Below are 11,995 nucleotides of genomic sequence, written 5' to 3'. Positions count from 1 at the left end.
TATTTTTTTATAATTGAGTTAAAAAGTTACATTAAGAACCCATTTCTAAAAGAATTAAAAAAAAAAGATGGTTTAAAAATTCATGGACCAAAAATGTTACATTGTGAAAACTCATGGATCTAACCTAGCACATCTATTCTTCAAGATAGGGACTAAAAAGTAATTTTTTCATATTTTGAGTAATTTTCTAATATATACACACTTAATATTTAGAAAAATTATGTTAAATGACAAATATGTGTAGAAACTAGGAAGTAGTTGGTTTTCGTTGAGTGGCTTTCTTCTTTCTCCTACATTTCATCTTGTGCTCCAGTGAAAAACGAACACACCAAAATCCTCACACCTCAGAAAAGGCGGCGATTTCCAAGCTCCTCCTCGTTTCCTCCGCCCCTTTCTCCTTTCTCTTCCCCTTTTTATATATCTTCTCTTCTTTTTCCCTTTCATTTTCCCATCTATCTTTTCTCCTTTTTGCCATTTCCCCTTCTTCTTCTTCTTCTTCTTCTCCTCCTCCTCCTCCTCCTCCCACAATGTCCTTCTCTTCATCACTCAAAATCCTCCAACCCCTTCCTCTCAACTCCACCAGATCCAATGAAAAACCCCTTTTCTTTGATCCCTTTAGATCCTCCTCCAAGTTTCTTGGATCTCGATTCCGCATCCCTTCTCTATCTAAATCCAATACTCGCTCTCGATCTTCCCCTGCCGTTGCCGTTTCCGATGTTGTCAAGGAGAAGAAGCTCAAACCCAGTTCCAATTTGGTACTGTTTCTTCCATTTCTAGATTCTGAATTTGTTGCTTTGATTGTTTTTGTTATTGGGTTTTTAATGAATGTCCCGGAAATCATGGGGGAATTGGGTAGTGTAGCATGAAATTTCACTTTGTATGCCCGCATGGAATCATCTAGCTTTAACGATTTTGCTTTTGTTGGTTTTTGATTTGTTGATTTTGGTCTCCCTGTTGTTTTCGTTTGGAAATTTAGATGGTTTGAGATTTTACCATTATGAAATTGGAGGTTATTGTTTGTTCTTTTGCCCAACTAAGAATTAGCTTCGTTGAATTATTGGATTCGTGCAAAATTTTACTCTACTGGAAGCTTCTGTATGCATTGCTTTGCTACATGAACCATTTTGGTTTAAAAGTTCTTCCCCTTTTTTGGTTCCCTTTATTGTCTCCACACAGCTGATTACAAAAGAAGAGGGTTTGGTACTGTATGAGGACATGGTATTAGGCAGAGAGTTTGAGGATATGTGTGCACAGATGTATTACAGAGGCAAAATGTTTGGTTTTGTTCACCTTTACAATGGCCAAGAAGCTGTTTCAACCGGGTTCATCAAGCTTCTTACAAAGAGGGATACTGTAGTGAGCACTTATCGTGATCACGTTCATGCTCTCAGCAAGGGAGTTCCATCCCGTGAGGTCATGAGTGAGCTTTTTGGAAAGACCACTGGTTGCTGCCGTGGTCAAGGTGGCTCGATGCATATGTTCTCGAAAGAACATAATCTGATAGGTGGCTTCGCCTTCATTGGGGAAGGCATACCAGTGGCCACTGGTGCTGCATTTACATCTAAATACAAGAGAGAGGTTTTAAAAGAGGCAGACTGTGAAGACGTCACTCTGGCGTTTTTCGGGGATGGAACTTGCAACAATGGCCAGTTCTTTGAGTGTTTGAACATGGCTGCTTTGTGGAAATTGCCAATTGTATTTGTCGTGGAGAATAATCTTTGGGCAATTGGAATGTCACATTTGAGGGCTACTTCAGATCCTGAGATTTGGAAGAAGGGTCCTGCATTTGGAATGCCTGGCGTTCATGTTGATGGTATGGATGTTTTGAAGGTGAGGGAGGTTGCAAAAGAGGCAATTGGAAGAGCTAGGAGAGGAGAAGGACCAACTCTCGTGGAATGTGAAACCTATAGGTTTAGAGGACACTCACTGGCTGATCCAGATGAACTCCGTGACCCTGGTTAGTGCTCTTAAATTTATACCTACATTTGGTTCTGTCATTTCTAAATATGCATTTGCTTGGCCTTGTTGACATTTATTATTACGGCTAGCTAAAGATCCTTAATTCATTTCTCATAAATCATGATAGCTAATCTCTTAATCCGTACTCCATCATAGCATTTAAGGCTAAATCATTCAGGGTTGTAATGAGCTGCACCGCTATAAATTCACTCATTAGTTAACTTGAAAAAATTTCTCATTTGTTCATCATTTTTTACTGAACAAAGAGGGAAATAGGTTTTGTAGTTGATTTTGCCAGTGTTTAATCCAGAGTACACTGTCTGAGGCCAGATTGCATTGTTCATCTTCAAATGTCAGTCTACTGAATACAATTAATGGACTCATCTTGCAATGGTTACTATATAGATTCTAAGTGAACCAAACATCGTGGAAGTGGAAGTGTGGAAGTGACAGCTGATTCTTTCTTTTCTTCAAGTGGACATTGTAAAAGGAAGAAACCAGCCAAGCATGAAGGACATAACTACATTATTTGACTTTTACATGATTGCTCACAAGGAAAAACACTTGGAGCTCATGTGATATATATTTAGCAAATTAACATAATAATATGTAGATTTTTAATGTTCATCAGTTAAATGAGGTGTCTTTAGAGTTCATGGAGAAATTTGATTAGATGATAGAACTCAATGTCCCCATCAGGTTCTTCATTGTACTTTGCTTACTTACAGACTCAAATGTAGTAGTTTCTTATCAAAAAGCATAATAACTCTGGAAAGTACAAAGGATTAAGCATTCCTGTTTTAACCGTGGCAGATGAGAAGGCCCGTTATGCTGCTAGAGATCCCATTGTAGCTTTGAAGAAGTACTTGCTGGAGAATAATCTAGCCAGTGAACAAGAGCTAAAGGGAATAAAAGATAAGATAGTTGAGGTGGTTGAGGATGCAGTTAGTTTTGCAGATGAAAGTCCCCTTCCAGCCAGAAGCCAGTTATTAGAGAATGTTTTTGCTGATCCTAAAGGCTTTGGAATTGGGCCTGATGGAAAGTACAGATGTGAGGATCCCAAGTTCACAGAAGGCACTGCACATGTCTAAACTTCACAAAGTTCGTTATCTATCAAAGTCTTTATTTATTTTAATTGGTTTTCTTCACTGTTTTCTGTTGGGTTATTTCTGATTATTTGTAATTGAAGGTTAAATTAGCTTTTTCTGAAGGAACCAGGAATTTCTTTCCTTTCTTCAGGTCGTCCTTTAGTTTTTCCCAATTTTGATTTAGTGTATGATACAAAACGCTCCTCTACTAATCTAGTTATGTGGCAGAAGGAAAGCATTGTAATGCTTTACATATTACGTTTTAATATTTATGATCGATGAACAGTTTAAAGCCTATTTTATTCTTGAACTTTTATACTTTTATGTTTCGTATTCTATTTTTATTCTATTTTGGTCTCTACTCAGAGCGTAAAAAGTTGGTCTCCTTTTTTATCAAAGTGAACTTAGTTTAGTGTATTGACATGCACTTTGATCTAACCTCCATCCTGTTGTAGCTATACCAAAAGAATTCTTTGCGGCTCAACTCCAACTTCTTAGACCAAACATGATAGTTGAAACATATCTATAATAATGATTGGATTTGGCTTCGAGGGAGATTTCTGGCCTTCGACAAATTTCTTGTTCGGCAAACAGAGTTGCTCAATCTCATGATGGCACTACAACTAGGTTTGTCTAATTTGAGAGCCTTTCATTTTTTAGATAAGATTTGAGAGCCTTTCAGCCCTTCCTCCTAGTTATAAGCCAAAAAATAATATATATTATAAAAATATTATTAATTATTTAATATAGGGTCTTTTTAGATATAAAAAAAATATTTAAAAGCATTTACACTTTATAGCAAAAGTTTTAAAAATACAAATCATTTTGGAACTGTTTATTATAAAGTATAAATATTTTTTAGATTTTTCTATTTATAAAAATTTCTTATTAATATGACTCCAAATGCATTTTGAAACGCTAACACATATTACATGCGACTTTAGATTTGTTTCCAATAAATATTTAATTATCAAACCAAATTAATAATTATTTAGGTCGGTTTGCACCTACTTCAACAAAATTTGTTTGATAAAAAAAAATCAAGTTTGTTATCAACTTAAGAAGCACAGGCACGGATACGGATACGATGCGGCGATACGTTAATTTCTAAAACACTAAGATACGGATATGTTGAAAATACGTATTATATATATATATATATATAATGTCTAATTAATTGCTATAATACACATTTTAAGTTAGATTATAATAGATTCAAGAAGAGAGTGAAAACTTGAAAAAAAAAATCCAATAACGTCTAGCGATTGTTGAGTGATTAGAGTAGACGATAGGAAAGAAGTAGAAGATGAAGATTGAATAATGAAGTTGAGGATGAAGGAGGTGTGAATCATGATTTAAATAGTGAGAGAGAAGGGAAGAATGAAGATTTGATTACGTTTCAGGTTTTTTTTTTAAAATTTTTTATGTTTTATCATTTTTAATTTATTTTATTTTGAATTGCTCAATTTAAGTGGACTTTTATGTTTGGAAGTAATTTTAAAATGGTTGAAATCACTTTTGTCATTTTCAAAATCACCGTGAAACATGTTTAATTCTTCAAAACTAATTTTGATGATATGAATATTACATTTAAAAGTGTAAAATTTAAAATTAAATTAATTTTGAGTAATTAAAATTGTGTTTTCGAATGATTTTAAAAATGAAAAAAGTGATTTTTGATGATTTTAAAATCACTCCTAAATATGCATTAAAATAAAATGGGTTGTAGGTTGGACTTTTTAAATGGTTGGGCTTAAATTTGAAACAAAAAATTGGCCCACGTATCCTCTTCACGTATCTAGAAGCAGATACGCGTATCTGAAAATTAAAAATAAAAATAAAAAAAATCAGATACTTCAAATCACGTATCAGACACATATCTGCCACGTATTTGGACGTATCCGTATCGTATCATTATTTGATACCGATTCTCTGCACAATTAGAAGTATCTGTGCTTCCTAGTTACCAACCATACCCACAAAATTTTCAAATGACCCAAATATTGGGCAAAAAATATTAAATGACCTAGTTTAATTACCAAAATATACTCGCGCGCATGCAGTAAAATATCTCGCTCTCGGTCACTCACGGTCTCACTCTCGTTGATGATCCATTTGAAACATCCATGGAACAATGGGTCATCTTCTTCCCTTCTTGCTCGTCTCACTCACGTTGGTTTCGCTCTCACCAGTTTCGCTCTTCCTTTCCTTACTCACAAAATCACTCTTCTCTCTTTCACTCTCGCTCTTGTTCACTGGAGTTAGTCACGTTAGAGCTACTCGTGTGAACTCATCCTGCCAAAGATAAAGAAGAAGATGCAATGGAAGAATAAAAGAGAGGGAGAAAGGAAGAGGAAAAAGAAAAAAAAAACAAAAGAAAAAACTCAACAACATGGGGAAGAAAAGAAAAAGGGAAAAAAATCAAGAAAACAAGGGCAATATTGTAACTTCACGTGATCATGACATCAGTAAAAGGTCATTTTACATTTTTCTTTTAAATTTGTGTCATTTGGCTTTTTTCTTTAAAATTTGGGTCATTTGGCATTTTTTCTCCAAAATCTGGGTCATTTATCATTTTTTACCTTTAAAATAGGGTTTTTAAGTAGTTTTTTTCCAAAATTTTGTGGTAAAATTTAGACTTTCAACTTATGCGATTAAAATTGGATATATAAAGGTCTCTTTGGTTGGTAATCCGAATTTTGTTTTATGTTTTCAGATTCAACATACATGTGTTCAACAATCAACTCGAATTCTGATTTTGAAAACTGATTCTATATTCATTGTTTCCTGATTTTGAATGTTAAAAGTTAAAATGTAGAATTATATTAAATAAAGACAAAAATATTTTAGAAATACAAGATGTCATGTTATAAACTCGATTCATTTTTAAAAAATTAAAATATATATTACGTAATATATTATAAATTATATAATATTACAAAATAATAATTATACAATCTTTTTAACACAAGATATGTTCATCAATAAACTAATAGTTTATTATCAACTAGTATTTAGTAGGTAACTACGATTTGTTTTTTATTAGCATCAAAAGCATTTAAAAAAATTATTTAAATTAGAATTCAATTTCTAAATCTACTGTCAAACATGTATATGAAAAATAAAATACAACTCTATTTTTAGTAAATTCCTTATTTTCAAATTTCTATTTTCAGATTCCCAATAAAATAGGCCATAAACTTTCCATGTAAAAATTAAGAAAGGTAAAATTTGGGTATTTTTCTCTCTCTCACATCTAATTTATAATCCCTTTCTCACCCTAGTCTTTCTATTAGTGGATTACATGAACAAAGTTGCTATGTTTAGTTTTTAAGTTGAGCATATTCTAGAAAAGGAACCATGCATGTAAGTGTTGGCATTCAAGATTTCAAGACCTTTCAAGAACAATTATTCTGCTCCTTTTAAACATCTGTTTCCAATGATTAAACTGCATGCATCATCATCATCAATCATCATCATCATACAAATTACCCAAAATTTTATTTTCCAAGTTGAAGGACTAACACATTCAAACAAGATATCCAATGTATTTTTAATTTTTTTTTTTTGGGCATATTCAACCTAAGAGTATGGAAGGAGCTATTTCTTTTCTCCCTTCTTACATAAAAAGTCAGAAATAAACCTTGATAAAAAAAAGTAGTCTATACTTCCAAAAAGAAAAGTATTACCTATTTATTTAGTTTAATTCCACACTTCAATGGAATCATTTTAGCACATTCAACCAAGTTATCAATTTTTCTGCAATTTTATATTTGAGAATCTATTATTTATTTAGATAAAATGAGAAAGTGTTTGGACCAAAAGCTGCCTTCATAGTTCTTTTCACAAGAAAAATGTAGTGTTAAACGTCCAAAGTATATCTGCTTACTGCGCTTTCAGTATTTAAAATTCAGGTAACAAAATGTTTGGAGAAACCAACAAAACAAAAACAAGCAAAGATAAAACCAAGAGAGCTATTTCTTAACAGGAAATAACCAAAGAATATAAGGTAATATTGTGAATATAGAAAATAGGTTCACAATTTAAGTGCAGCAATAGCTTCAGGTTTAAAATCAACTCTAAGACCCAACACACGCCTGACCTCTGCTGGAGTAAGTCTCCATGTCATAGGCCCTGAGTTCTCACCCCAAAAGTCTAGAATCTCTGAAACCTTCTCTAAGTTGAGAATTGTAGCCATTTGAGTGAGACGAGCAAACTTATCTCGAACAGTTCTTTGAGTCATGCTTGAAAAGTAGCTTACCAAAGCCCTTGCATCTCTGTCGAGTTGAAGCCCTCCAAGCTGACTAAACCTTTTCTGCACCATAATCACTTCAAGCCTCTTGACGATAAAGTCGATCACCAAATGCACGAACGAGTCGTAATTGTTGGCAGTCATTAGAGGCTGAAGCCATGCCGCATTTGTCTCCACTGCATGGAGAAGTCTTTGGACCCATGGGTCATTCACTTCGTTATCAGCATACTCAGCCTCGGACAATTCATAGCTAATTGTTGCAACAGTATCCAAAACTGGGCGAATCCGTGGTGTTACAGTTCCAACTAATTGTTCCAGGCCAGCATTCAAAGCTTGCTTGAAAGTGTTGCTCATGTCACCCAATTCAGATAAACAAGATTTCACTTTTTCCCTGTCTGCAGGCGCAGGAAATACCTGGCAAAAATGGTTCCAAACAATTTGTGATACATACAATGGAAAATAACACTGTAAAATCAGAACAAATTATTACCCCCGAGCTACTTATAAAGTTTCAACAGTAGATTTTAGACATTTCTATGGCTGAAAGAAGCTCTCAATTTATGCATTGTATAGAATTGCCGAATTATGAGGGTCTAGAATAAGCAAAGAGACTAAAATATTAGCGAGGACCAAACTCAAGCACTACAATTTCATTCCATCTTCTGAAGGTAAAAAACGATATGAATCCCCTGAGCTCTATATCCTCCCCAAAACATTCCATCTCCTACGGTCCTACCTCACTGTTATTAATTGATGTAAGCACTTGAAGAGGTCTGAACCCTTCTCCCAGAATTCTCTACACCAAAATCCTCAAGACTAATATAAAATCCCCTTAGCTCCCTATCCTCCCCAAAATTCCATGCACTCCTGTAACAGAATACTAACTTGCTTGTTGATGTTACTACAAAATTCGGCCTCACATTAGGGATGTCTGGACTATGGCAAGGTAATTCCTACCTTTAGGTGTCAGTGATCAAAGAGTTATGTACTCATCTTTTGTCGATAAGCTAAATAATTTGAAACCATTTTTTTAAAAAAAGAAACAATTTCATTGATGAATGAAATAAAAAAGTCTTATCGGGCTCTCAATACCAAAAGGTGAGATACAATAAAGCTCGTCCAATGGAAAACAAAGAACAAAATCTATAAATTTTTTTAGTATCCATGAGTATCTAGGTCAGCTTACGCGCATCTTGACTAATCTCGTGGGACAACCAACCTGACCCTACAACATTTGGGTGTCAAGAAAACTCTTAATGGTTTCTTTTCATTTTTGGCTTTTGTCATAGCTAATTTTGTTTTGGCTCCCTTCTGTGACGAGTTGTTCTTTGGTATTGCCTTATATTTTTAAATTTGTTCTATGAGAGTATGATTTTTCAATAAAGAACCAAAAAAAGGAGGAAAAGAAAGAAAGAGCCTCCCACGTATAGGCACAAAATGGTTCCTCTGTAGGAACAAAATAACCAAGGGTGATTTCATTAGTGACCTAAAAACATATAATTGAAAACAAGAGATTTAATGAAAAATGAAGTTTTATTTCATGCCTGAAATGTTTTTTGAGGTGTTTGGCAGCAGATTTAGAAACTAAATCCCAATTTAAAGAACAATTCAAAATGGGTTTGATAATATACTTATAACTACATTATCAAACATATTTTGAATACTTTAGTTGGACTGGAAATCTGCTGTGATGGCACATCCACTGCTTTTTGGAAAGATGTATGGATTGGAAACAGCCCCTTAAGCCAGAGATTTCCTAGAGTTTTTAATATTGCCGAATCAAAAGAAGCATCGATTGCTGAGGTATAGAATGTTGGGAATGAATTTTGGGCTTTGAACTTCAGAAGAAACCTCAAAGATGAGGAAATTGACGAATGGGCCTCTTTCTCTCAAGCTCATTCCTAGTCTTGGGTTGAGCGATCGGGCAAACTCTTGGGTTGGAAGCTAGAAACTAATGGCTTTTTCTCCATCAAATCACTTTATTCCCACCTCATTACATCCAACCAATCAGTTTCTAAGGACCTATACATTACACTTTCGAGCCTACCTCGCTTTAAAAGGATAAAATTTTTCCTTTGGAGGTCTCACATTCTTGCTCTGTCATTGGAGCTCTTCTACATATTTAGTTCAAGGTTTGGTGTGGTTCCTATTATTGACAGCAGTTTTGTAGGCTCTTCAGTATTCTTTTCCAAGTTATCAATTTCAAGACAACCCATAATTTTAGGCTTAGGGATGCAGCAAATCAGATTCAGCGCGTTACACTTGGTAGTTGAACTACTTTTAAATAAGAATGGAGGATATATTTGATCCAAATAGTGAAACTAAAACAGATCATCAGTTGTGGAAACTGCATCTTAACAAACTTTTATAGTCACATGGTATCAGACGTATGATGATGAACTACGCAATTTCAAAAGCAATACCCATTTGCCAAGGGTATAAATTCACACAACAGATTACGAAGTTAACAAAATGGGTTTGCAATCTCAACTGACCTTTTAAACACTAAACAAAGAAGCCATAAAACGTGAAAAATGAAAAATGAAAGTGCAAGAACAACAACAGTAGTTATATTTGAAGTAAACGTCAGGGTGAAGTATGATACCTCCGCACATTGCTCCTCAATCTCATGTTTGAGTTTCAAAACATATTCACTACTCACGTCCATGTTATTCAAGGCTGTTGCAATCTCTGTCCCCGTCTTTTGTACACCAACACCACCTAAAAATAGTTTTGCACCTAAATTTGGTTCTCGCATTTTCTGTTGTAATGCCTCTTGGTACTCATTGCTCAGTAGACTACTGGCACCACTCAGAACTGCAATCAATGAGCTGATATTCGAAGTGGAAATCGCACGTCTTAAGCAACTCTGTAGAACATAGAACACATCGTCCACCATAGAAGTTGTAAGACTATCAGGCACCGGCTCATCTATCTTGATAGCTTTCCTTACATTTTCAACCATGAAAAATCCCTCCAGAATCACATAGAACCCTGTGATATCTTGAACTGCTTTGCTAAAACTTCCACTTCTGAAAGCCTTTGTAGCTCGAGGAACCAACTCTGGATCTATAGAACTCAATCCCTTGATTTTGGAGACCATGAATTCAGTGTAATCCTCACCCAACTGCATCAGCATCAATAATTCTTCCAAGTATAACTCGACTTCCCTAGGGTCCGGTCCTTCTGTTCCACCAACAGCTAGCAAATTCTTGTTTTGAGCATTGATTTCAGACGACAACTGAGCCAATTTCCTATATTCCATATACTTCTTCAAGATTAAAGATCCACGCGAATCACACTCCTCCTGAAGTTCACATATTGCGTATACAATCCCATCCTCACCACAGAGACTCCTTAAGATCTCATCATTTTCTTCTATAGCCAAAACAATATCCTTGAACAAATTTGTCAAGGCCCCAACAAAATTAATTTGGTTTTGATTGCTTCCCACATTATGATTTTGGTATTGCTGCTCCATCAGCTCTACCAAATTCTCAAATTCAAGCCTAGACCTCATTCCAATCACCTTCTTCAAGTACCCAACATAAACCTGCAACCCTTCCTCCTCCAAACCTAACGGAGAGTAAAGCCGTATGAATCGCAAGATCATGGAATGATCTCGCTGATCCACAGCCGCCGAGAGCCTCTTCCTGACAATTCCCTCCAACTGTTTCTTCGATTCCAACAATTGTTCCCTCTGATCCGACCCGGAATCCTTGTACTTATCATCGATTTGGAGAAACGTCTGCACATACTTGGCCGCAGATTCGTAATCCTCGGAATCGAGCGCTTTCTTAACGCCTTCAATACAATTCCCTCTCTCGACAATGGCGTCGATGCGAAGCAAGGTGGAATTGACCCGCGACTGAGCCAGATCAAGATCGCGGACCTTGGCGCTAACCTGGTCGGCGAGGTCGCAGGTGGATGTGACATTGGAGAGCATGTAGTCAGCATCGGCTTCAACTATGCCGATGACTTCAGCGGAGCGTTGAAGCTGGACGAGCTGCTTGTCGAGGTCGGAGCGTTGAGAGAGAAGATTGTCAAGATTGAGGTCTAGAGCGCGCTGGTAGGCAATGCACTCGTGAAGGAGACGGGTCATGGCTCCGACGTCAGTAAGGGTTCGAATGTGTTCAAGTGCCTCCGTTGAGCCGAATTTGATGGAGTCCTGATGATCGAGGTGACGGTCATCTTCAACGGCGGTGATGGAGCCGGTGGGAGTGGAAGCCATATCCTGGAGATCTGGCTTTGCAGGTGGAAAGCCTTCTTCTACTGAGGAGCTCAAGCTTTCGTGACTATTCTACTTCCATTCAAAAATCAACTTTCTTCATACCAGGAGCTTGATATATGAAAATGAGAAAATGGTAGGGATGGGGAAAATTTCACAAAATGACCCGAAACCCAAAAACTTTTATACCAATGAAAATTTTTTTCCATGAATTTCAAAATTATCCCCAATTTTTAAAAAGTCTTCAGACGGTTTGGTGAACGTGCCTCTACAAATACTTTAAGCGAGCATTTAGATATTACTAAACGATCGGATAGAGATTACTAAGTGATCGTATAGAGAATACTAAACAGTCGTTTAGCTAAATGTTACACGATTGTTTAGATATCTATTATGCGATCGTTTGACTAAGTGTTACGTGTTCGTTTAGTTTTTGTTATATAATCGTTGAGATATCTATTATGGTAT

At 35.8% G+C, this 11,995-nt stretch overlaps 2 protein-coding genes across 2 annotated transcripts; one reads left to right on the top strand and one right to left on the bottom strand.

Annotated features, from left to right (window-relative positions):
* The first annotated feature begins 237 nt into the window (after nt 1-237).
* Nucleotides 238-3,344, top strand: LOC120067765 (pyruvate dehydrogenase E1 component subunit alpha-3, chloroplastic). The gene is made up of 3 exons (XM_039019341.1): nt 238-755; nt 1,177-1,957; nt 2,773-3,344. The coding sequence occupies exons 1-3, from the start codon at nt 528-530 to the stop codon at nt 3,048-3,050; spliced, it is 1,287 nt and encodes a 428-aa protein (XP_038875269.1). The 5' UTR covers nt 238-527; the 3' UTR covers nt 3,051-3,344.
* Nucleotides 3,345-7,007: 3,663 nt separating this feature from the next.
* Nucleotides 7,008-11,676, bottom strand: LOC120067240 (conserved oligomeric Golgi complex subunit 4). Its single transcript, XM_039018764.1, has 2 exons — nt 9,905-11,676; nt 7,008-7,713 (listed from the first exon to the last, which is right to left on the bottom strand). The coding sequence occupies exons 1-2, from the start codon at nt 11,528-11,530 to the stop codon at nt 7,084-7,086; spliced, it is 2,256 nt and encodes a 751-aa protein (XP_038874692.1). The 5' UTR covers nt 11,531-11,676; the 3' UTR covers nt 7,008-7,083.
* Between the last annotated feature and the right edge of the window lie 319 nt (nt 11,677-11,995).

This window comes from Benincasa hispida, chromosome 12 (assembly GCF_009727055.1).
Source record: "Benincasa hispida cultivar B227 chromosome 12, ASM972705v1, whole genome shotgun sequence".
NCBI lineage: Eukaryota > Viridiplantae > Streptophyta > Magnoliopsida > Cucurbitales > Cucurbitaceae > Benincasa > Benincasa hispida.
The sequence above is the reverse complement of the archived record's forward strand: the minus strand, read 5'-3'. Positions and strand labels throughout refer to the sequence as shown.

Bases quoted from the DNA above. Each gene is read 5' to 3' on its own strand.
- LOC120067765 (XM_039019341.1), top strand. From the start codon at position 528: ATGTCCTTCTCTTCATCACTCAAAATCCTCCAACCCCTTCCTCTCAAC. The intron at 756-1,176 runs GTACTGTTTCTT...GTCTCCACACAG, and splicing joins TCAAACCCAGTTCCAATTTG to CTGATTACAAAAGAAGAGGG. The intron at 1,958-2,772 runs GTTAGTGCTCTT...TAACCGTGGCAG, and splicing joins AGATGAACTCCGTGACCCTG to ATGAGAAGGCCCGTTATGCT.
- LOC120067240 (XM_039018764.1), bottom strand. From the start codon at position 11,530: ATGGCTTCCACTCCCACCGGCTCCATCACCGCCGTTGAAGATGACCGT. The intron at 7,714-9,904 runs GTATCATACTTC...CATTTTTGCCAG, and splicing joins TTGAGGAGCAATGTGCGGAG to GTATTTCCTGCGCCTGCAGA.